A 22,786-nucleotide genomic window follows, 5' to 3' on the forward strand; every position below is an offset into this window, starting at 1 on the left:
CCTGGTGAAGGCTGCTCCCCAGAAGCATTCCCATGCCTACTTCCCAAGCAGTGTCTCTAATAGAGAATTTAGCATCATCAGTCATGAAAAGCTTGTCTGAATATAATCGCACAGCTCTTTCTATACATAATTAAGAAGGTTCTATCAATCTTGTTCTCAGACAAAGGCTTTGGTCAATCCCACTGGAAAGCAAGAAGTGATGGGATGGCCATTTTCCGGCTGAAAGACAAGCTTGTCAATCAGGCTTGGAGTACTGCCCTTCAGAACTTCTAGAAGTCTATTTTTTAGGAAGAAAAGAGGGAAGAGATTTCTAAACTAGACAAAAACAAACTCTTAGGCACAATTCAATTCTAACCTGTTTTCTATTGTTTCACTATAGTGTCTAATTTTCCCTTAGATACTCCCTTGCTGACTAATTTACCACTTATCAGGTGATGCTGAAACCATCAGAGCACTTGATTTTTCTTTTAAAAGCTGTTGGCTATTGTTGAACAGTTTCAGTCTTCTTCCTCCTTCAGCAGGAATCACCAGCTTCTTTCAGTATCTTTTAATACCAAGAATATGCTGTTGGCTTTTTCTATGCATATATTAGTCTGGTAACCTGGAAATAGATTTTATTCAAGATAGGAGAACTATGCACTGATCAGTTAGATACCAAAGATACCAAATTAGACTAAAGTCTTGGGACAAGAAAATAAAGGAAGGAATAGTTGTTAAATTGTATAACACTGATTCACAGACATGCATTTTAATATTCTGTAGCTTAATTCATGACTAATGGCCTTCTTTACAAAAAGACCAGCAAACATGAATAAATTTATGATGGTACGATATAGAATATGTTTCTCTTTACTAACAAGCAAGCTTGAAAGGCATTTCATACTACTATAATATACTTTCATGGGAAATACTGCAAGAATGGCTTATAGTCAGGAACTGTGTTCTGAACCGTTATTATATGTAGGTGTACGTAATGCAGTATGATTAGCAACAATATGCACAAACAGTATTTAAATATCTAGAGATCATCTGATGTAAAGCCATTATTAGCATTTGTCCAGGAATTACTGGCTTTACCTTCTGCAAATAAAGTTACTGAGCAGCAGTAGTACTACGGTGAAATGATACATTTAAAATGAGAAACTTGTGACAGTGTGAAATCTGCTGAAAGGCATAGCTGACAAAGCCCAAATATTGTAAATTCCACATGGATATTCTGTTTATTTGTGATATAGAAGAAGCAGATACAAAGCTGTTACTTTATTGAGGTGATTTTTTTTCTTAACTCCCCCTTTCATTACAAAAGAAATAATATACAATACAGGATCTCAGAAATACAGAAAACCAGACACTGGGGCAGAGGAGTAGTGCCAGTATAGAAAAACAACTCTCCTACTAAAAGAAGTATCTACCACAGTGACATGAAGAGTGAAAAAAAGCTTGTTAAACAAGCAATAGAAAAAGTATTTTAAAAATGCAGGTTAGTGGGAGATTACTTCAAAATGGAAGTTCATGGGTTACTTGTCAGAAAAATTCCAGTCTCAACTGAAATAGTTAGAAAAAAAGTCATACCAAATGAGTAAGAAAGAAAACATCATGACTGGATAATTTTCATCTCAAAAACTTCTAAAGAGAACATAGCTTGAAATTGTTGAGCTATTAACAGTGATGCGTACAGTTTCATTTAAAACCATTACATACAAAAACCTTACTTCTGTTTCAGGAATTTCTATAGTTGAGGCATGCTGGATGCAGTACCATGTATTAATTTCATTCCCTGAGAATCTCCTATTAGTCAGTGTCAGAGTTAAGATTTGGGGCTTGATGCTGTAACCCAGTACAGCTGCTGTAATGCGCCGTTCCTCAAGTAAGTTAAAATCTTGCTGAAACACTGTTGCTTCCAGCATGACCAAGTTCATTTTCAGCACATCCAAATTGAAAGGAAAATCTTGACATTTAACTTCCTCAACTAATTACAGTGCTTAAATTACTGATAAAAATAACCTTTGAGTCCTTTTTAGAGACATGAATACTTTTCGAATTTACATAAAAAACTTATATAGACTAGAAGTCAGTAGCTCAGTACAAACATGTTGGTCTTTTTTAGGCAGATACATACAGTATTTTGATATAAAAACAAAACTGAGTGCTTGATTCTGCCCTTTGGAAGATCTGTGTTTGTCCAAGCTGAAAAGGTCTCTGCAGTCACTATGCACAATTAGGACAGCAGACCAGAGGCCAGATTTATCCCTCCAAAGAATTTCTAAGTACGTCTTTGATTTTTCTTTCAGTTATTCCCAGCAATGAATGTTAGCACAAAGCACATAGCACACATTAGACTGCTGGTTACCTCCTATGCAAAATCACAGCTAGCACATATAAGCTAAAATGTCATTTTTTTCCTTAGGTATAGTACATTTGCATAGATATAACACCAAGTAACCATCAAAACATCACATACATTAATGACAAATACAGCATCATCCAGATACTGCTGAAATAAAGGGAAACTATTAACTGATTTTAATGTATTTTGAAATGTTATTTTTCATTACTGCAATCTCACCATTTTTTTAAAAAAAAATCTTAGTATGGGATGAAAAAGCGTACTAGGAATAAAAAAAATAATATAAAACATTCTTGATTCCAGCTACTTTGGTAAAGCTCAATATACACGTAATACCTAATTTACAAATTACAGAATTATTCCTCAACATTTTTACAAACCTAACATAGTTACTGACAGTATATATACTGTGATGAAGCCTTGATACTTCTTAAAAACTCATCAGCTCAAGGTTTGCCTCTCACTTTTCCACAATTTTGCTCTAACATGTACTTGTCTATAAGCCTGCAAAGGTGAATGAATTCTTCGACCTTCTTGGGAGCATAGTCTTTAGTATTTTGCATTAAAGCAATAATTGCTTGTTCATTAGCAGCAGTACCTACATATTTCTCAGCTTATAGCCACGGACCTGTAGTAGTCTGTGTGCTTATTAGATCTATGAAAGACAACTGAGAAAAACCTATTTTCAGTAGTTTTACATTCTCTATAGAGAACTCCATATGACCACTAGAAAACCCATAGTGCTTCCCAAGCTGAAAGAACTTCAGCTACTGTGAAGGGGATATTATAGAGCTAATTAGTGTACTGGTATATGTTTAGAGGAGGAAGGACAGGATAACTTAGGCTCTTATATCCCAAGGATTGCCTGTTTTCCCTTCACATCCTCAAAAAGGATTATAATATGAAGCTAATGTTTAAGGCTCACCTTGCATGCTGAGTGTGACCCTGTGTCAGATCACCCGGGGTACCGAACGCTGCTTGTCTGTTTAGGAAATGCCTCCTCTAGACAAAAACAAGCACGCACTTGCCCCTGGCCAAGAAAACTCAAGTGTCTTGATACTATGTGACCTTCAATGACTGTGACCTTAATCTTCTTGATTCTACATGACCTTCAATGACTGTGCACATGGTCTAAAATTTCGGGTAGACCTGTGCAGTGCCAGGAGTTGGACTTGATGATCCTTATGGGTCCCTTCCAACTTGAGATATTCTACGATTCTATGATTCAATAATTTAGTGAAGAGCAAACATCAGCATTATACCCTACAATTATGCAGGCTATGAGTATGTAGCCAACAACTACGAAGAAAAACACAAATTTTTAAGGTCATTGATTTCTGATGAGGTTACTCATCAGTTCATATCCTTCCCAAAATTCTATTCAGCTCACAGAAGAATAGATGAGCTTCCATTACTTGCCAAGATAAAAGTTACATTGTTATCATGAAAAAAAAAAATCACCGATGTGGAGCCCAGTCCAGCTTTTGAAGTGGAAAAGAAAAATTAGTGAATAATTAAGTTGAAAAGAGCTTGAATACACAGACTATCCAGGCTTCTACAGGTCCTTTGCACTTGTTAGGGACCTACTTTGAAAGTATTGGCTAATAGGCCATCTCTCTCAATCACAAATTCTTTGAAATGTCATACTGAAAACAGGAATCTAATACAAAAACTAGAAGTTTCATAAATACAGTACTAAATGACCATATTCATTTGTATTTTGAACAGTTTCATCCATTTGAAGGATTTACAGTTGTATACTTTCTTCCACATTCAGCAAAATGTGATTTACATGCTTTATAGAGAAGTTTGATTATTTGTTCCAGAAGCTATCCTCCTCACGAGTTATATCTTCTGGCATGCACTTGGGCAAATTTTTCTTTTCCCTGACTTATAAACAGAATTAAATAATAATAATAATAAATCTGCAGATGCCAATTCTAAGTAATGAACTAAAAGTAACATTAATTCTTTATTACAGATGAAATCTTCAAGTAATAATGTTAAATATCTTGTATTTCTGCAAAAGCAAATTCAGAGATATTTTATGGTTTTAGTAGTATTTCACAGTTGCATATCAAAGAGAATGGTAACATCACTATTTATCTTTTAACACCAAATGCTAGAGTACAGAATTTCAACTAACAGTCCCAAAACCAGAATCTTGCTATCCAGAAAGCATGCTGTTCTAGCTATTGCTACAGGAGGCTCTGATACAATTAACCATTTTTCAACATCACTATCTTGACTTAAATATAGCCACTTCATAGGCAGAATTCATATTTTCATACTTCTACAAAGCAGTGTAGCTACAAAATAATGCATCTTTTCTAATGTTTCAATCTATTCTTTAGAAATACATTTATATTGATCAGTGTTATATGAAGGCTATTGACACACCCTTGACAGTTTAAAGGATTATCACTTCATAAACAATTAAAACTAGCTATTGGACAGAAACCCTCAAGCACAGAACTTCAAAACATCTCTTCAAATACTTCCAGCATCCTCAGCCCAGAAATCTATAACAAACTCAGTTGTAGTGTTTCATTTGCCTGAAGGTTATCTACTAAAACACCTGTATTTTGTTTCCTCTATACTTGTTTAAAGGCAAGAAAAAGACAATTCTAGTGTGCTTATGATTCACATTACTTAGCCCTTCAAGGGAAGTTTCTATTCACTGAGCACATGCTAGCATCAAGGCCTCCAAATCACCTGTAAACCTTCACCCTTCAACCTGAACAAAGCGCATTCAAGGCAATCTAACATAGCCATATATTTGTTCAAAGAACAAATTCAGATCACTTATTACAGCGAGGCGCAAGACTAAAACACACTGTCTTTCTGCAGCTGCTCTTTAAGTTGGTTTTCTCCTCATTAGCCTTTGCAGTTGTTACTTCTCTTGATACCTTCTGAAACTCCCTCATTCACAAACATGGAAGAGGGGACAAGAAACCCACTCACTAAGTTCCCGTGCAGACACTAATTACGGTTATCATTGCCCTCCCACCCCCTACCCCCACTTATTTTGCATTGCTTCAGGTGACAATTTCTCTAATCCAAGTTTTAGCTGATGAACTAACTTTCCTGAAAGTTTCCATAAAAAAAAAAAAAAAAAAAAGCTCTTGAATCCTATTTCACCTACAGCTTTTATTTGACGTTAATTTCCAATCCTGCACTTAATGCCCTAGTAACTATTAAAAAAAGAAATTTGCTTCCTTTTTATTTGCTTGATCCTCAGGCAGAAGTCCTCACACAACTGCAAAATTTGCACTGACCAATAAAGGGGTACATACAACACCACCCAATACCTCAGCTCTAGCACTCACTGAATGAAAAAGAATACTTAGGTCCTGGGTTTGAGCTTCCATACATATATTTAAAATAATTATTTGGGTGCAATAGGTATCTAATATTTAGATCAACAGCAATATTGCTGCAAGGGCTTCTAAAAATAGATTTGCCATCTGCATGTCACATGACCATGCTAAAAACCGCTTCTGTGGTACCATCCCAACAGCTGGACAGTTCGTACATCCACCTCTATGAACACTCCATATATCATGCTTTCTTCTGCTCTGTGCAGTTCCTGCTGACTGGGATATTGCCTGGGTTCATTCACAGATCACCTGTTCAAGGAAGTCACCGAACTTCCCACCAAACCCTGAGGGGTGCTTGTACTAGTAATATACCAAACAGGAGACTAACATTTGCATTTTTAGATATACACGGAACACATGGAAGCTTGCTGTATCCTCTGAGACATTAACTCCCCCAAATTTCCTTTCCTACTGCTGTTTACCTAAATGTCACTGCTTTTGCTGTATCACTATGGGAACAGCGGCGGTTCCTTCTGTTCCTATATTGCCACTACCAATCACTTTCTCTTCACCAAAATTCACTGCCAAAATGTTCTATGTTCAACCTTGAAATATAGCCTCTGACAACAAAATTAATGCCGGTTTTCTTGTGTTCACCACCAAGTTAGCCAAGTAATCTCCAATTAAAGAAAAAGTAACAAACTGTTTTAAGAGAACACCTCAGATCACATTCTAGTGATTACACAAACCCTATCACCATATCTGAACATTTTATAGCCTCAGTCTTACTCTTTCTTTTGATGCCCTTTTAGAGCAGAAAAAGGTTTATAGGTAGGAAAGTAAAATACTAACAAGACAAATAGCCTGACAACATACAAGCTGGGAGCAAGCTCCAAAAAAAGTGCTCATTGCTGAATTTCTTGGCTACTGCCTTACCCCCTTTTTTCTTGCCCTCTCCATTATGGCTCCAAACCACCACCTTTCCTCAACCAGCACAACTTAGTATTCCTGTTAGAGACGAGCAGTTCTCTTAGCATGAAAATTAATGAAGCCTTGTCCCTACAGCCTGGCATTGGTTGATTAGTTTTGGTGTGACATGTGTCTTCCTACTGCAGCCTGCCTTTGGGGGAAAGATGGAATATTAAGTTGCTCTCTTGAATTTCTCTAAATAAATAAATAAATAAAAGCTTTGAAATACATGTTCCTGCTGTATTTGGTTGAAACCAAATGCTCTCTGAAGTTTCAGGGCTTAAATAGATATATACATATAGCACGTTACTGCAAGAATTTTTTTGTGTTTGTTTTGTTGTTGTTTGTTTGGGGGGAGGCTTTTTCTTTTTTAACAGGAAGCTCTTGTGATATCAACCTTCGCTACATCACAGTTTGTGATCCATGTATTTTTCACCCTTATTAACACTCTCATAGCCATACAGTGCTTAGGGAAACTGGATGTGAGAAGCAGCTAGCAGTATTTTACTACTAGCAAAGACAAAGTCCTGAAATACTTCACAAATGCTGACAGATAAGGTCTGTATGTGCTCAGTCTACCTGTGTTCAACCTGCATTAACTGTGGGAGTGTTAAGCTCACAAAGCCTCCAGCGAGTTTCAGAGTTCAGGGTAAGGTCTTCTTATTGTATTAAGAATACAGATGGCAGGCATGTCTGGTCTTAAGATGGGTTTACACATCCAAGACAACACAAACAAAATAGAATGAGCAACCAGTAAAATAGCATGGCCTCTGCAGAAACCATATTTTAGGGCATTTCTTTTAAGTTTGATGCTGTTTCATTATCATTAAGATAATATCTGAAAAATTTCAAGTACAATTCAACTCAGTACTAGAACATATAGAAGCTTTTAGTTCTGTATTGCACTTCAAGAGTGATGAAAGCTGAGGTACTTCTAACATCAGGAGACAGAATTTGCTCTATTGGGCTAAATCAGGCCAGTCACAGACACTTTGTATCTTGAAGTATTCATCTTTACTCTAGCAGTAGATCAGAACACAAACTGTAGTAAACATCATTTACTAACTATATCTAGAAGTCTCTAGTAAGTTAAATATTGTACTTCAATACTGATTTTTCCATTTATTTTTTCTTCAGTGAGTGGCATCATGAGATAGCATCCTCATCTTAAAAAGCAGAACAAGATGGAAATAATTTCATTTTTTTTTTTTTTCTCTCAGCTTTTTCCTTTGCTATACCAAAGAAAGAAATTATTGAAAGAGAAGCTACCTGAATTCGCAACTGTTGGGTCTTCTTGGGATGAAGCTAAGCATACAATTATTTCAATACCAAATTATGATGAATAACTTACTTTTGCCACACTCCATCTGTATGTGTTTTAAAGGGCTCTGGATGGAGAGAAAAAAAAAAAAAAAAAAAAAAAAAAAAAAAAAGAATGTGACCCTAATAAATCCATCAGATCCATCAGAGTGAAAACTGCACTAGCAAAACTCTGATAAACATAATACAGCTTTGGGGTGTTCGCCACTCAGTTCCTAGGAAGGACTGCATTTTTCTGATTAGCTGAGTGGCATAAGATGCAATGTTGCTGGAGGCTGCTACACCACTGGAAAGCAACTGTAGCCCCTGTCAGCTAATCCAGACAAGTGTAACGATTAAACGACTGAACCTTATTAGTGATCACTTCTTCTCTTTACATTCCTACATTGGAAACAGCTTTCTTGTCATTATGCCATACAAATTTACAAATTCAATGGACTCTGTGCACCTTTGCATCACTTAATCTGCAAAATTTCACTGAAACCCAAAAGGATATCTCAGTACAATATACTTAAATGGGTAGTACTTGACAGCTTTGCATCACATGAGAAAAAGGCATAACTAAAACAATTGGTCAAATGAGTTTGTGAGCTGAACTGCTATCCTCAATTAAGATACAAAATGTTAGTCTCTTAGGAAATACACATTAACTGTAGAAAGAATCACTTCTGGTCTTCTCCAAGCTCCTTGTCTAGCATCATCCCATCCGCTATACCGACCAGCACTGTATTACACGTTGTCTACCACATTAACAAATATCAAGGTTCAGATCTTTGATGATGACGTTATTACAGCCTAGTAATATAAGCCTTCAAAATTGCAAGCAGCTCTCTACCCACATGAATAGTGACTACCCTGACGATAGGCTACAGTAACTGAGGAGTTAAATTCTGCTTGAATTTTTAGCCATGCAAAAGTAAAAATTTATAATTTTTTAATATTTTTTAATATTATCAAATTCCTTTTAATAGTAACTAAGAAAAAAAAAATACTGTTTCAGAGCTCTGTAAGTATATCCATGCAAACAAATCAGTCTGCTCATCATTTCAGTTTTGTACTATCAGCCACTACAGAACTATTTTATACTCCCTACTAACCTTGAATATGTAAATGATGAATCCTGTCCAGCTGTGTTGATTTCATTGAAAACATAATTTTCATAGTTAAGTTTTGCACATAAATCTCAACTCTTTACTTAAAGGTTAGCTTCAAATGCTAAAAGCAAGTACCAAGATCTCTGAGAAGAATCGCACTGTTTAATCAAGGCGTTCTTCAGGAATGGAAGTCTAAAAGCACTTTTCAAAAAATAAGAAGCAACATCAACATCGAGTTGCTAAATCAGCACTACCAAGTGAATTTTATACAAGCAAGTACTAAGGGCATTCTCTCAACCTTCGTCAAAAGGCAGGGGTGAGGGAGGGTATTTTAATTGTAATCCATTAAATGTAGATTTTATTGCAGAGTATTGCACAATAACCAAAAAAAAAAGACTAGCACTGAAAAGCAAATCCATCCTAATTAATATTCTCCCACTATCTCAGTAAATTCACTTAACCTTTCTTTATGGCCCTTTCCTTCCAGGGGTCCACCAGAAGTGAAAGGTTTTGGTGCCTGACAGCAGGATAAGCAAATCTGAACTCATGCAAAATGAATGATAAAGCAAACCACATATTCAGTTAACCAACCCAGAAAATAGTTTGTAATTAAACCTCACCAGATTAGAAAATACATTATAGTTTATCTTAACAGATGCATGTGTCTTTTGAAGCAACCAGGGACTGGCTTTTCAAAGCAACCCAGAACTTCTCAATTTCAATTTCTGCTGAAATGAAGCAAGCAAACAGGTCTGTGACCCATGCTTCCAAAAGCCATGGAACCAAACTCCGTCAGATTAAAAAAAAAAAAAAAAAAAAATGGTCTTAGCACATAACATGATTCTCATGAGAAACACTTTTTATCAGACATCCCTATTCTGCATGGTCTGGAGTTTTTAAAACAGCTTCTGTAAAGCAAATTTAAATAATATTTTGACTATCTACTTTTCGCACGGCACTGGTACATAGCAACATGTAAAGATTCTCTGTGTTCATTCATTGAGTACATTCTAGAATCATAATTTTCAGGGTTTCCTTTACTGTAACAACTATTGTCAAGGAAGAAAACTATGGATTATATTTGTGTTAAATTTACATACTTGTAATTGTAGTAAATTAGTTTACTGTCTATGTAAACTATGTGAATTACTGTTTTTTTAACCTTGGTGCGTTCGTATTTTTTTCAGAGCGTTTAAAAATCATCTTGTACTCTCACCATTCCAGTAGTTTGCATGAGAAGTACAAACTTCTCCCACTCATATGTTTACTTTTAAACTTTAATGACAACAACATTGATGTCAGACCTAACTACTTTCCCACCAACCATTCAACTGTTACAGTATCTAATAAGACATGCTGGTATATTTGGAAGGACACAAATTTATATTTATTAGGACCAGATGACACTTTTTTGTTTTGCAGGCATACCTTTATCATGCAGGGGGTAAGGGCAAAAGGGGAGGCAATAAAACCCCACAGCTCTTCCCAGAACAATTAAACTAACAAAACCATCATCTACCAGTGCGTAGATGATGTAGATTCTGTCTGGGAGACTGACTTTAGGGTATAATAGAAAAAGAACTTTCTGGTATATGCTCATCTCCCTAGGCATTTTGCCAGTAAAGCACTAACAGCAAATCTTTTTAAGAAGTGACAAGCCCTTAGTAGGAATTCCCCACAGGAACACGCTTGCAACTCTGAATATGGAAAGAACACTTTATTTCAAATGGGAATGATTAAGTACATCTTTTGGGGGGCCTTCTGGTTTGGATAATTGGATGGTTATCTCCTGTGTTTAAAAAAAAAAAAAAAAAAGAAAAAGAAAAAAAAAAAGAAAAGAAAAAAAAGGAATTATTTTCCAATGTCATTAACTAAAAACTAAAACTTTAAAACTAAACCGCGGACCTCCTTTTCCTACCCTTGCAAACTGAACATACTTTTTTTTTTTAATCTGTGTTGAAGTAGCCAAATCCTCAGTTGCATCAGGGCATGCAGAAATAAAAGGGCAGCAGAGACTGGTTTGTTATTCCCAAACTGCTACAGACCCAAGTGACTCTCCTACCAGTTGGAAGTTGCCACTCATCTTGCTCATCTTTCTTCCAGAAATGTCCCTTTTCCTGAGCCAGAGAATGAAGTAAAAGATTTCTTCATTTACCATTAAAAATGGACTTGACATACAGGACCTCTTTACCAAGAATGAAGACCTCACTGTTGCATGCTGCTAGCACAGTGCAGAGCCTAAGAAGTGGCTGCAGGAGAAAGTGGGTGCAAAATTCTACCAATTTTTCATTTTACTTTGCAGGGGTGTACATTACAAAGCAAAAGAAAAGTTTTTGAAAAACTAGGATCTGTACTGATAACAAATCAAACCAATCCATAACTATTTATTAATGCATACTATTGGAAGTTTGGGGCTAGCAGCAATAGAAGAAAACTGAAATGTGAAGATAGGGCTGAGTGGAGCATTTTTAAATTATCCCCTTGTCGAAGTGTCATCTAGTAAGGAATTCTTGCAGCTGTAGAAAGGTTACTTGCCAAAGTAACAGCTAAAAACACAACAGCTTTATTACTTACTTTGAGCAAAGTAAGTCAGGCTGCTACAACAGTTACTTCAAGTTTTTTTTAAAATGAGATGCCAGCGTAATCGAGGTACAGAAAAAGAGACCCAAGCCTCAAAGCTCCCTCAGCTGAAAAGCACAGCAAATACATACAAGTAGAAGTCTTTCTAAAATGCATCATAGAATATTTGTCAATTAAACAAGTTATTACTTACTGTGTGTTTAAAATCAATGACATTTTACACAAATATTCTCAGATAAACTACATGTAGAGGATAACTCCGTGCAAGGTAGAATCCCAAAACCTTGTCAATGGGTGGATTAGTCAGTCATGTGGCCTGAGGACTGAATGGGGTTGCTAATGAGATAAGGATAGGAAGCCTGACACCTTATGTCAGGAGTTCAACTGGTTCTTCTCAGAGCCCTCTCCTGCCGTGACCTAGATTGAAGGCACAAGTAACAGTGCAGGGACAACACCGGCTTTCCTACTGGAGGTCACTGAAAGATTCACCTAAATCTACTTACAGAGGAAATGTTTGCCTGAAAGACAGAATACAAACAGCAGCTTTCTGTAGCAGGATCCCCCCCACTAAGGCTCTCCCAGTCCCAGATGCCTTGAAAAGTTTGGAGAAAGAAAAGCAGGTGTTGTGGGCAACCAGCTCACCAGCCCTGTAAGCACAGGCTGGGGAGACCTTTTAATGCAGAACTTCACCTTTCAAGAGAGTTCCCCATTGACAACCATAATCAGAAACAAGGCTGAAGAACCCTGTTATCAGGGGCATAGAATCTTCAGTTCTGTTAGGGTCCCTCATGGGGACCTCGTAGGCTCCTGTTAGCCCCTCGTGTATGTGACTTCACACTTGCCAATTTGCTGTCATATATGCAAGTCCCTCAAAATGGGAGTCTTGACTCTCTTCAAGTAGAACAGCCTCACCAGTGAAAACTCTTGGAGTCTAGTCACAAGAGATGCAATACATCCAAAGCAAACAACTTAAACTTCAGTACTTCAGTGCTCTATTTTTCATAGACTCAGCACGGATGCCTTATTGTTCACACTTTTTTTTAAAAAAAATGTCTTGATCACGGGAGAAATCCCTACCTGTGCTGTGCCAGTCTGCCTGCACACTGCAGAGTAAAATCCGGTGCTAGTCTAACCCATGGGAAAGTAGGAGGCAAAGCACAAGGCAGTCTGAGAGAACAGAACATGGTACAGCAGAATGATACAAGAAAAAAAATGAGGTGGGAGAGTGAGATAGGGCAAAGCATGCTGCAGAAGAGGGCAAGTGGAAGAGTAAACACAGAAGGAAGCCAGAGGGCAGAGACAAAAGATAATGAGAAACAGAAATAAGTGGGAAGTTGAAGACAAAAGACACAAAAAGAAATAACACAGATGAGAAAAAAACAACAACAACAAAAGGCAGAAATAGAAGAAATATACAGGAAATTCATCCTGCCAAAAACAGCTTCTTATCAAGTGCAGACAAGAGACACTGCCAGAAGAAGAGCTGAATCAAGCATGAAAAGTTCAGATCACCTGAAACTTCAAGGCAGATCAAATAAACTACATTAAACTCTGAATGAAATAGTGGGCTTATGAGGATTCAGCTCAGAGTATACTAGTCCTATCCTCCTGCTGCAGCAAAAGAAAACTTTCCTGGATCAATAACAGTTTCTCCAATCTACTTGCAGAAGAACTGTACCGACTTGTGAAAACATCAATTGGTCAGTGCTTAGTCAGTTAAGTAGAATAAGGGATCAGGTTCAATAACTCTTGGAAGTTCATTAGTCTGTATTGTACTCTGTGCAGAACAGACCATCATGACAGAACTGCTGCATTCAAGGAACAGAAGATCTCTTCCTCCTGCCTCTCCCTGAACACAGAAGAAACACGTCAAGCTGCTTTCTAGATACATTTTCCCACAGAACACAGAACTGTAACATCAGTAAGTGGTCAAGCCCAGTCTATTCAGAATTTAACTCCACATTTCTGAACCACATGTATCAGGAAACATGTTCAAACTGGTTCCCAATTAAGCTTGAAGATTTCTAAGTTATCTTACACAATAGTGCTTCATCCAAAGTACTGGCTTAACAAAGGAATTTGGGCTACACTAGGAAAAATGTCAGCAAAATACTTGAGAAAGATACAAGGACACAGATGAATGGTTAGTGCATTTCATGATGTATAACCCTAGTTAAAAGGAAAGATAACACTGCTCCTGCCAGAGCAATTTATTTTATTACATCAGGTAGACAGGATGTGCCAGTACAGTCCCTTATCTGGCTCAAGTCTGCCCCAGCACATGGCAGTACTTGAGCAAGCCTAGTGGAATTACTCAAAATTAACAAGAGGCAAATTTAAATGTCCAAATTCTAAATTGTACGTACACTTAGAGGTATTCAAGACCTCTTTTCCCTAAAATGTATTTTTGCTTAGACCAACCTGTTCAGATTAGTTAAAATAACATCAGGGACAAAAATGTCCATTGCTTTCTAAATGCTAACACATTGCAGAATTAGGTCAGATATGAGCCTAACAAAACTAATGCTAAAAACATTTATTTCAAAATGATGAGCCTCTAACACAAGTAATTATTTAACCCTTTTCATGTAATGCTTTATGAAAGTTGTTATTACCAAATCTCTTGTTGGATTGACAGCTATTGAGATCTGTGCCCTCAATTTCTCACAGGGGGGGAAAGAAGAGAGATAAGACTGTTGGCTGGCTAGATACACAGCTGCATAAATAATTCTTTACATTGACCTGAATTATTCTGCCTTTCGCTAGCATTTTTTTTGTCATCCATATATGCTTAATCTTGATGAACAAAAATATATTAAATGGGTTATATGAATAGAATGTTGTTGGTTTTTTTCCCCCCTGAAAGTAATTAATGTTACACACCACACAATGTACAAATATCTCCATAAATAGAAAGCCTCATATCAACCTAAATTTTCCATCCAAAGTAGTCCAAAATTACCTACTTATTGACCTGGCATCCAATTTTTGTTCTGAAGACACCCTCCCAACTGCTGCTCAAAAAAAATAAGTCACATCGATTTTCAGAACTCAAAGGACTACTGAGGTCTAGTAACTATTTCAAAATGTCTTTTAATGTAAATGATGAAACTACTCTAATGTAAATTCAAATCACCTTTGAGAGTGACAGTCTCCCTAAGTATTAATAAAATAGCAACTAAAAGGAAAATATTTTTCATTATATTTTCAAGTACAACACAGGTATACTATTTTTAATGGAAGAAATACAGCTCTACAAAGTACTGCAGTATCATCCTTTTTTAAAAAAAGCAGAAGTAACTGCTTTTAAAATTCACATTGATATTTTTATCACTTCAAAATGTATTGCTGTAAAGTTTCCCACCATTCTCTTCTCATCTAATAACATATACAGCTAAATAACACCTTTAAAAATTGAAAATAGATTAGACAAGTATACTAGGAAACACAGTAAAACCTCAGAAGGACTGAAAAGGCATTTCTAAAACAATCAAAATTTAAATCAAGGTTTTTAATACCATACCTATATACACACACAGAGCATAACATTAATTTACATTCTCTTCCAAATAATTTTACTGCTGAAAGATATCTGTTTTTAAACATATGACATAAGGGAACACATTAAAAATAAAAATAAAACAATTCCACATTCTGAATATATTTTATTCCAAAGTATCACTGCATACCAGTTTTTTGACTGAAATTGTTACACTTAATATGGTCTCAAACACTAACAGCTAATCTTGACCATTAAGATAAAAGAACATCATTATAAAATAAAAATTCAAGAGTACTTACCAAATTATGATTAGTTGAATTAGAATCATCTTCTGGGAATGGGATGTAAACAGCTAAGGCCACACAATTGGCAAAAATAGACAGTAGTATAAATATGTCAAATGGTCTGGAAAATCCTGTTAAGGAATCCATGAATTCTAAGTGCCTACTAACTTTTAAGCCTAATTCTTCTTTCAGTTCTAACACTCAGACAGGTCTTAGGTCTCAGGCGATCTTTTGACTGATAACTGTGACAAACACTCAATCACCTCCAGCTATATCACTACACCATATTTTTTTCCATCACACTGACATTTCAATGTGCTGCTCTTTTCTGCAAAGGGGAGAAGACTATTACTGTAGCTGCCACAGAGTGCTTTTTATTAAGTTCTAGAGATTAATTTAATCACATACTTTTAAATCAATATGCAGGTTAACATGATAGCTAAGGAATATTTATGGAGCTGTTTTGTCTTCATATGCTCACATTAAGTCTCATTAACAAACAAATGTGTTTATCCAAAGGAAGAAAATCATTTGGTATCTAGTTCATAGTAAGATGAGAATGATTGCCGACAAATCACAACTGTTCTCCTGTAGAGAGCTAGAATGTTGTGTAACGCACAAAGAAAATTGAGCCCCTTTCATGTCTTGGACAGCTGAACTCCTGAAGTGTTTTGCTTTGGCCAGAACCAATGAAAGTTTAGGTGAGTAGACTGGTTAAGAGAATATCATTGCTGGCTTGGCAGCCATACATACTGGGAGGCTTTAGGCTTTCACATGGGATGGCAGAAACTACAGCTACACTTTTAACACCACGTCTAAACGAATACAGTTGAAATCTGGAGATATTTTTCCTCCAGGAAAAGAAAGGTATTTCTTAAAATTCAGTCTTATGAAGTTTATCCTCCAGCTTATGATCAATTTGCCTTTCACTGAATAATATTTAATTATCTTCTTCTAACTAAAAATATGGAGGTACTCAGATGAAACTACTGTTGAAAGTTTGGAAACAAAGTATTTGGGGCTTGACTTTTTTCCCCCTCAATTCAGTGCACACCTTCCTCATATATGTCCATAAAATTTCCAAAAATATTGAGCAAAGAGCACTGAATATAATCTCTGTTTCCTCAAAAACATTTTTGTCAATTTAGAATAGACTTTTTATGACGAAAACACCTATTAAGCTCACATGCCCATTAAGATCTTGTAAATTTTGTTTGTTGGCATGTCAGTTTGTAACCGCAAGGGCTGAGTTTACCTTCACGAAAGCCCACCAACATCAACAGTCATTACAAAATAAAGTTAGAATACTCATCTCAACAAGCAGTGTTCTCCAGACTGAAATGGACAATACCAGTGCAAGACTGACAAGCTTGTTTTATGATACAGTGCTAGCGGGACAAATTCTGCCCTGAGTTATTCCACTCTAGACCCATAGTAATTTCATTTCACTGACCTTAGCCAAGGAAATGCCAATTTACTGAAATTAGTTGGACTTCTACCATTTTAAATGAAAGTGAAATTTGTTTTACTGTCTTTAATTAAGTTCAAAGAATTGGGAAAAAAAACAAGCCCTATAGATAAGGAATATTTCCCACTGAAAGTGGTTGGGTGTGCTGCTTAAAATAACAAAATAAGTTTTACTTTGTTAGTCTACTCTCCTAACAGCTGTCTCCTGCTACAGGGATATTGCCACAGCTAACAGGCAAGTGTTTTTCTCCTTGTACTTCAGCAAAGCTTCATTCTATATTTCAAACTTTTTCTTGAGAATTAAACAATATATTAAATCTACATGTTCTTTGTTCTTCCAAAGAAATCCACATTCTTCCAAATCAGAACCACTGAACTGAAAATAAAGCAATCCTTCCAAGCACTCACATCATCATTAGCACAGGCCAGTATACCTGCTCTTGAATCTATGGCTGGACAAGCTTCCAAATGTTTGGTGGCAGACATATGTTGTAAATTTTCAGACATTCATATGTAATTACAGTGAATCTGTGCTTTAGATAAAAGCCTTCCTCACATTCAGCAACTGGGAAACATCATTCTGAAATAACTTCTATGTTCATTCTACATCTACATACATTTGCCCTAACACCTCATCACTATATAGAAGATAAGGGTTTGGCATCTTAGGTCAAAGGTCATCTCCCAGTTAAAACCACTAGATGCACTCCTGTCTATTCAGCCTTATTTGAAAGAGCAATTAATTCAATAGAGAGATTTGATGGAATATAACGTAGGCTTGCAAATGCAAAAAGTTAAGTTCAGAATGTGTTCCCCTCTCCCCCTAAGAAAAAAAGAACAGCTATGAGCTCTTCCCTGTCTTTGAGGTACTTACTTTAATGAAACAATACTCTACATCATTATGACACAGATTAAGAGGCTATCATTAACAGCAATTTACACAAATTTAACTACCATTAACATTAATGAGAGTTACCCGCACACAGTTAAGTGAACTAACGCATTAGCTGTGACACTATCAGACATGGCAATACAATTCCTGCGATCTATCTGAAAAACTCAAGGAACAGATGGTAAAATGAAACTGCATCAAAGGATACTTCCATTCTACTAGACTAATGCAGGCTCTTCGTATTGGGTTGTTGAGGGATAAACAGAAAAGGGCACGGGGTGGCCGACTATTAGATGTATTACCCTGTTTTTTGCTCTTGGCATATTGCTGGCGTTTTCTTTGGGACAGAGATCCTACAGGCTGGGTTGTGGTGGTACTCATATTTTGGGCAGCCTTTGCTTGTCTAGCAGCATCAATTGCAGCTTGCCAAGACAGAACAGTTTGCTTGGATGGTGCTGAACTGTTTGACTGAGTAGTTGGTCCGTCACCAGGAAGAGGAATTCTGGTGCTACTTGCATAGTTCGCCTCTGTGAGAGAAAAGGAAAAAAAAAAAAATACTTGTTTATAACTTTTTATGCTAGAATGTGTCACAGTGTTTTTGATGAAAAGATTTTAAGACTTCTTGCTAGTGTGATGCTTATATTATGTATACTATAGAACATAATTATATGCACATGTGTATGTATGTATGCGTACATATATACATGATTGAATATACAGGTATGAGTGTATATATGTGATTCAACAGTAGCCAAAAGGTCTCAGGAACCAGCATTAACTTTAAGTTTAACCTAAGTGTCAAGGCAAATGCTGCGCAAACACTTCACATTTTGACTCTTCCTTTTATTTTTTTTTGCTTCACAAACCAGATGACAGCTCTTCTGTCGGCACGATAATGCAATAAAACATACCTCCTCCTAACGACCAACTGGGCTGTGGTGCCTCAGCATTTACTATTACCTCATCTCATCCTGGTCAAAGGAGTAGTTGTTTAAAATCCTTGCACATTTTTCGATTGAGAACAACCAAGTGAGATTGAGAACAACCTCTTCCCCCAAAACAAAAACCCCAGAAGTCCTGTAAGCAAGTTAAATTTCACACTGTTCCGTATTCTCAAAGAAAAATGCCTCCCACACAGGAAAACATAATGTTGTCTAGTGGTAGATATGTTCGTAAAGCTCTGCTATCTTGCACGCCAGAAATTACACCCGTCAAACTACTGTAAAGGAATTTTATTTTATTTCTGCTTTTTCACGAGGTGTCACAAAATAAATCGCACCTTCTAAATAATATTTTTAAGGTCTTTTTTTTATCCCGGATGACAGCAAAGCAGGCAAAACACCACCTCCTCGCACAGCTCTTTCCTCGCGAGCTCCCTGACTAGAGCAGCAGAGCCTCCTCCTACATGCACCTGTAGGAAGGAGACGCTCCTAAGTCAAACCCAAAACTTGAAGATGCCTGGGTGGGGAAAAAAAATGGAGGAACGCCACAGCATACGCGCAGGGAACCGAGGCTGACAGGCGGAACGGCAGCGAAACGCATCCAGCTACCCGGGCAGGAGAGGAAACACCTCCCCAGCGACCGCCGCTCGCCGAGCAGCGGAGCCTCGGGGCTCGTCAGCCCAGCCCTCCGGTCACCTCTCGTCGCCTCCCGACGAGGGCAGCGCAGACCGGGGCCGCCTCAGCCCCTCACACGCCGCCGGTCCCAGGCTCGGCCTCGGCCGCCGCCGCCGCCGCCTGCATGAGGGGCGGCCGCGGGGGGCGCGCTAAGATGGCTCCCGGCCGGAGCTCACCCGGCGGCAGCGGGGCAGAGCTGCCCGCCCGCACCTGGGGCTGCCCGGGGGCAGCGCGGCTCCTCGGGGGCTGCGGTGTCAATCGTGACGTTTTGCACTGGATTTTTTATTTATTTATTTTTTAAGTAACGGCACTGACATCTGCCCCCGCCTGCCTCCCAGGATGCTACGAAACGTGGCTCGGCGCAAATAACCCCCCGATCCGCGCAGCCATCCCTCGAGTTCTTCAACGCGAGAGGAACAAAGCCCGAGCGCACTGTGCCCCCCCGTGCCCCGCTGCATCCCTCCCGCCTCCAAATTACTGCCCCGGGGGGGGAGGGGGGCTTAAACCTTAAAGCCAGCTGCGGGGGACGTGGCGGAGCCCCCAGCAGCCGCGTCCCCCCGAGCCCCAACGGCACCCCGTTCCCTCCTGTCTTCGCCCCCTGCCCCCCTCCCCCGTCTCCCGGTCCCCTCCCCACTCCAAACCTGCCCCATCCTCACCCCTCCCCTCCCTTCCTAATCCCCGTCTCCCAAATCCCTCACAAATCCTCCCCCGCTGCCCCCCCTCCCCTCAGCCCCGGGCATGCTGCTGCCGCTGCCCTTGCTGGCTCTTACCTTCTGGGTGCTGCTCCGGCTGCTGCTGCTGGTGGTGGTGCATTATTCTCACTTTCTCCAACGTATGAGAGGAAAAAAAAAAAAAAAAAAAAAAAAAAAAGACCGAGACGCCCCCCACCCACCCCGAGCCAGGTGTGCGCTGTCCCTGCGCTCCCGCTACCCGACCCCCATGGTAGTGACTAGCGACGCGCGAGGGGCTGCTCCTCCTCCTGCTGCTGCTGCCGCCGCTGCTTCGCCGCTGCCAAATCCTTCAGAGTTTGGGCCAACATGACACTCACATCCGGGTGACACGGGATCTCTCCATCCCTAGCAACCCGGCTGCTGCCGCCGCCAGCTCCTCAGTCCCCCCTCCTGCCGCTGCCGCCTGCTCCCCGGTCCCCCTCCTCCCGGTGCCGCTCCTCCTCAGCGCCCTCCCGCCGCCGCCACGCCGTTAACTCCCTCGCTGCTGCCGCCGCCGCCGCCACCTGCTGCTCCCTGGGCCGGGCCGGGCCGAGCGGGGGCGCGGAGCTGCTCTTTAATCTCCCGGAGCTCCGGCACGGCGAACAGAGCCGCCGCCGCCACCTCAAGCCGGCCGCGATCCCGCCTCACCTGCTTCCCGCCCTTCAGCCCTCCCTCAGGCGCCGCGGCCCCTCAGGAGCCCCGCCGCCATCTCGGCCCCCGGCCGGGCGGCAGGTGCCGGGGGAGCCTCCCGGGACGGCCCCGCACAGCGGTGTCCCCTCCTTGTCCCCGCACCGCCCGACCCCTCAGCTCCGCTCGGGCTGGTCAACCTGTTGAAGCGTCTCCCAGCCGACCCCGACCTTTTCAGATCATTCCCTGAATATTCCCAATAAATCTTTTTGAAAATATTTCGTTTTCGGCGTCAGCTTTCGCTACAAAAAGCCAAAGCCTGTAATTTCGTTTTTGTTTTATTGGTCTCGAAGCGCAGAAGCCCTACGTGCCGGTGCGCAGGACTGGAGCGGTAGGAAGGAAAGAAGTGCCAGGGTAGTACTAGGGTAGGAAGGAAAGAAGTGCCAACGAGGGCAGCTGCCCTCAGTTACTGAAGGAAGGGACTTCAGCCACTGGGAAAAGTAATTAACGAAACAGCTAAGAACTATACACATTAAAAACTAAATTAATACTTGAAAGTTAAAGTTGGACTTCTCTGCAATTAATGCTTTCTGATTTGTTAAGTGTATTTTTCTGATTTGTTAAGTGTATTTCAAATTCTTTTTCCAAACCATCATCAAACACAACGGCTTTGAACCTTTGGCAAATGTGTTTTCTGTTAGGAAAACATTTCAGCAAAACTACCACTAGCCCTTTTTCTTCTACCATTTTATCTATATCCCTATCCTCTCTTCTAGCTATCCTTCATCCACAATTAGTTTCATCTAATTAATAAGAAACAACAACTTCATGCCAGAATTAGAAGAAGAGCAATAAAACCTTGGCATTGCAGGCATCCTCCAGTTTTATAAGAAGTTCTGCTTGGTGGAGTCTGTCCCCTTTGGTGTTATCTTTGTGAGTTAAAATTAATATTAAAAAAAATAATACCAACATTTATTCAGAAGTACCCACAGACAACTCCTCCAACAAAAAGAAATCTTCCACCTCCCTGCCACTTCTTAGCCCAGAGGCTACTGGGGACTGTCTGAGGACTTCCCTTTTTCCAACCTTCTGATCTGATTCATCAGCCAATCTGCTGCTCAGGAGGTTGGTTTAGCCAGGAAGGTTCCACTGACAGTTAAGAGGCTCGTATCATTAGAGCACATGTGTTTCCTGATGAAAACTTAGCAGTCTATGTACCTGGGTTACTGCTTTAAAGATCCATAAAAGTTAGGGCAATGTTTGGTCTTGACTGTCAGGTATTTAGGTGGCAAAGATGCTTGGTGCATATTCAAAAGTACCTAACTGAAGGCTGGTAGCCTAACAAGCACTGGAAGCAGGCACCTAAATCACTTACGGGAACTGAGGTGCCCAACCTGCTTAGTTGCTTAGTACTTGTATAAGTCTAGATTCAGGTATCTCACTCTTTTTTATTATTATTATTTATTTTTTATTTTTTTTAATAAGGCTTATGAAGCTGTTAAAAAAATCATAACTAATAAGGCCTGGATCTAACATAAGCAAAAAGCATCCTAAAGAAAAAGGCTGCCTCCTTTGCAGAAGTCCATGAAACTCCTGGATTTTGGCCTTGCCAGTGCTGCTTTTCTAATCCCCAGTCCTCATGATGGCGCGTAGCACTATGTAGTGGAAGCTGCCAAATACTCCCCAAAAATAAACTTTGTGAGCCTCCCAGTGAAATTAAGAAACCTTGTTTCCTAGATGGTCTGAAACCATAAGCATATATTTCTTCTTATTTCAAAGCTATCTGGCTTTTTTTTTTTTTTTTTTTTTGCAAAAAAAAATAAAAAAAATTTTTTTAAAAAAAAAAATTAAATTAAAAAAATAAGAAAAAAAAAAAAAAAAAAGAACTGCAAGTCCTTTTAGAGAGTTTCAGGAAAGTATTCAAGAATACTGATACTGCTTAGTCACAAAAGTGCTAATTACTGAAGCCATTAATTATCTAAACAGCTATTTGCCCTCTTCTTCTAGAAACTAGTGTCAAATTATTTCACTAACATTGCTTCAATTTTATGTCACTTA

General features: G+C 39.1%; 1 protein-coding gene across 21 annotated transcripts in view; it reads right to left on the reverse strand.

The window, feature by feature from the left end:
- The window catches only part of CACNA1D (calcium voltage-gated channel subunit alpha1 D), a 188,172-nt gene extending 167,118 nt beyond the window's left edge, over window positions 1–21,054 (reverse strand). For 6 of the 21 annotated variants that reach the window (XM_035337857.1, XM_035337852.1, XM_035337853.1 and 3 more), the window contains exons 1-3: window positions 20,162–21,035; window positions 17,984–18,302; window positions 15,432–15,537 (exon numbers count right to left, since the gene is read on the reverse strand). In XM_035337857.1, coding sequence (XP_035193748.1) covers window positions 15,432–15,537; window positions 17,984–18,302; window positions 20,162–20,204 — 468 coding nt within the window. In that variant the 5' untranslated portion in view covers window positions 20,205–21,035. Of the gene's footprint in view, window positions 1–15,431; window positions 15,538–17,983; window positions 18,303–20,161 lie in introns of all 21 variants that reach the window. The other 15 variants (XM_035337851.1, XM_035337854.1, XM_035337863.1 and 12 more) reach the window with 6 other exon arrangements.
- Window positions 21,055–22,786: the final 1,732 nt, after the last annotated feature.

The sequence above is a fragment of the Oxyura jamaicensis genome, chromosome 12 (genome assembly GCF_011077185.1).
Source record: "Oxyura jamaicensis isolate SHBP4307 breed ruddy duck chromosome 12, BPBGC_Ojam_1.0, whole genome shotgun sequence".
NCBI classification, from domain to species: domain Eukaryota; kingdom Metazoa; phylum Chordata; class Aves; order Anseriformes; family Anatidae; genus Oxyura; species Oxyura jamaicensis.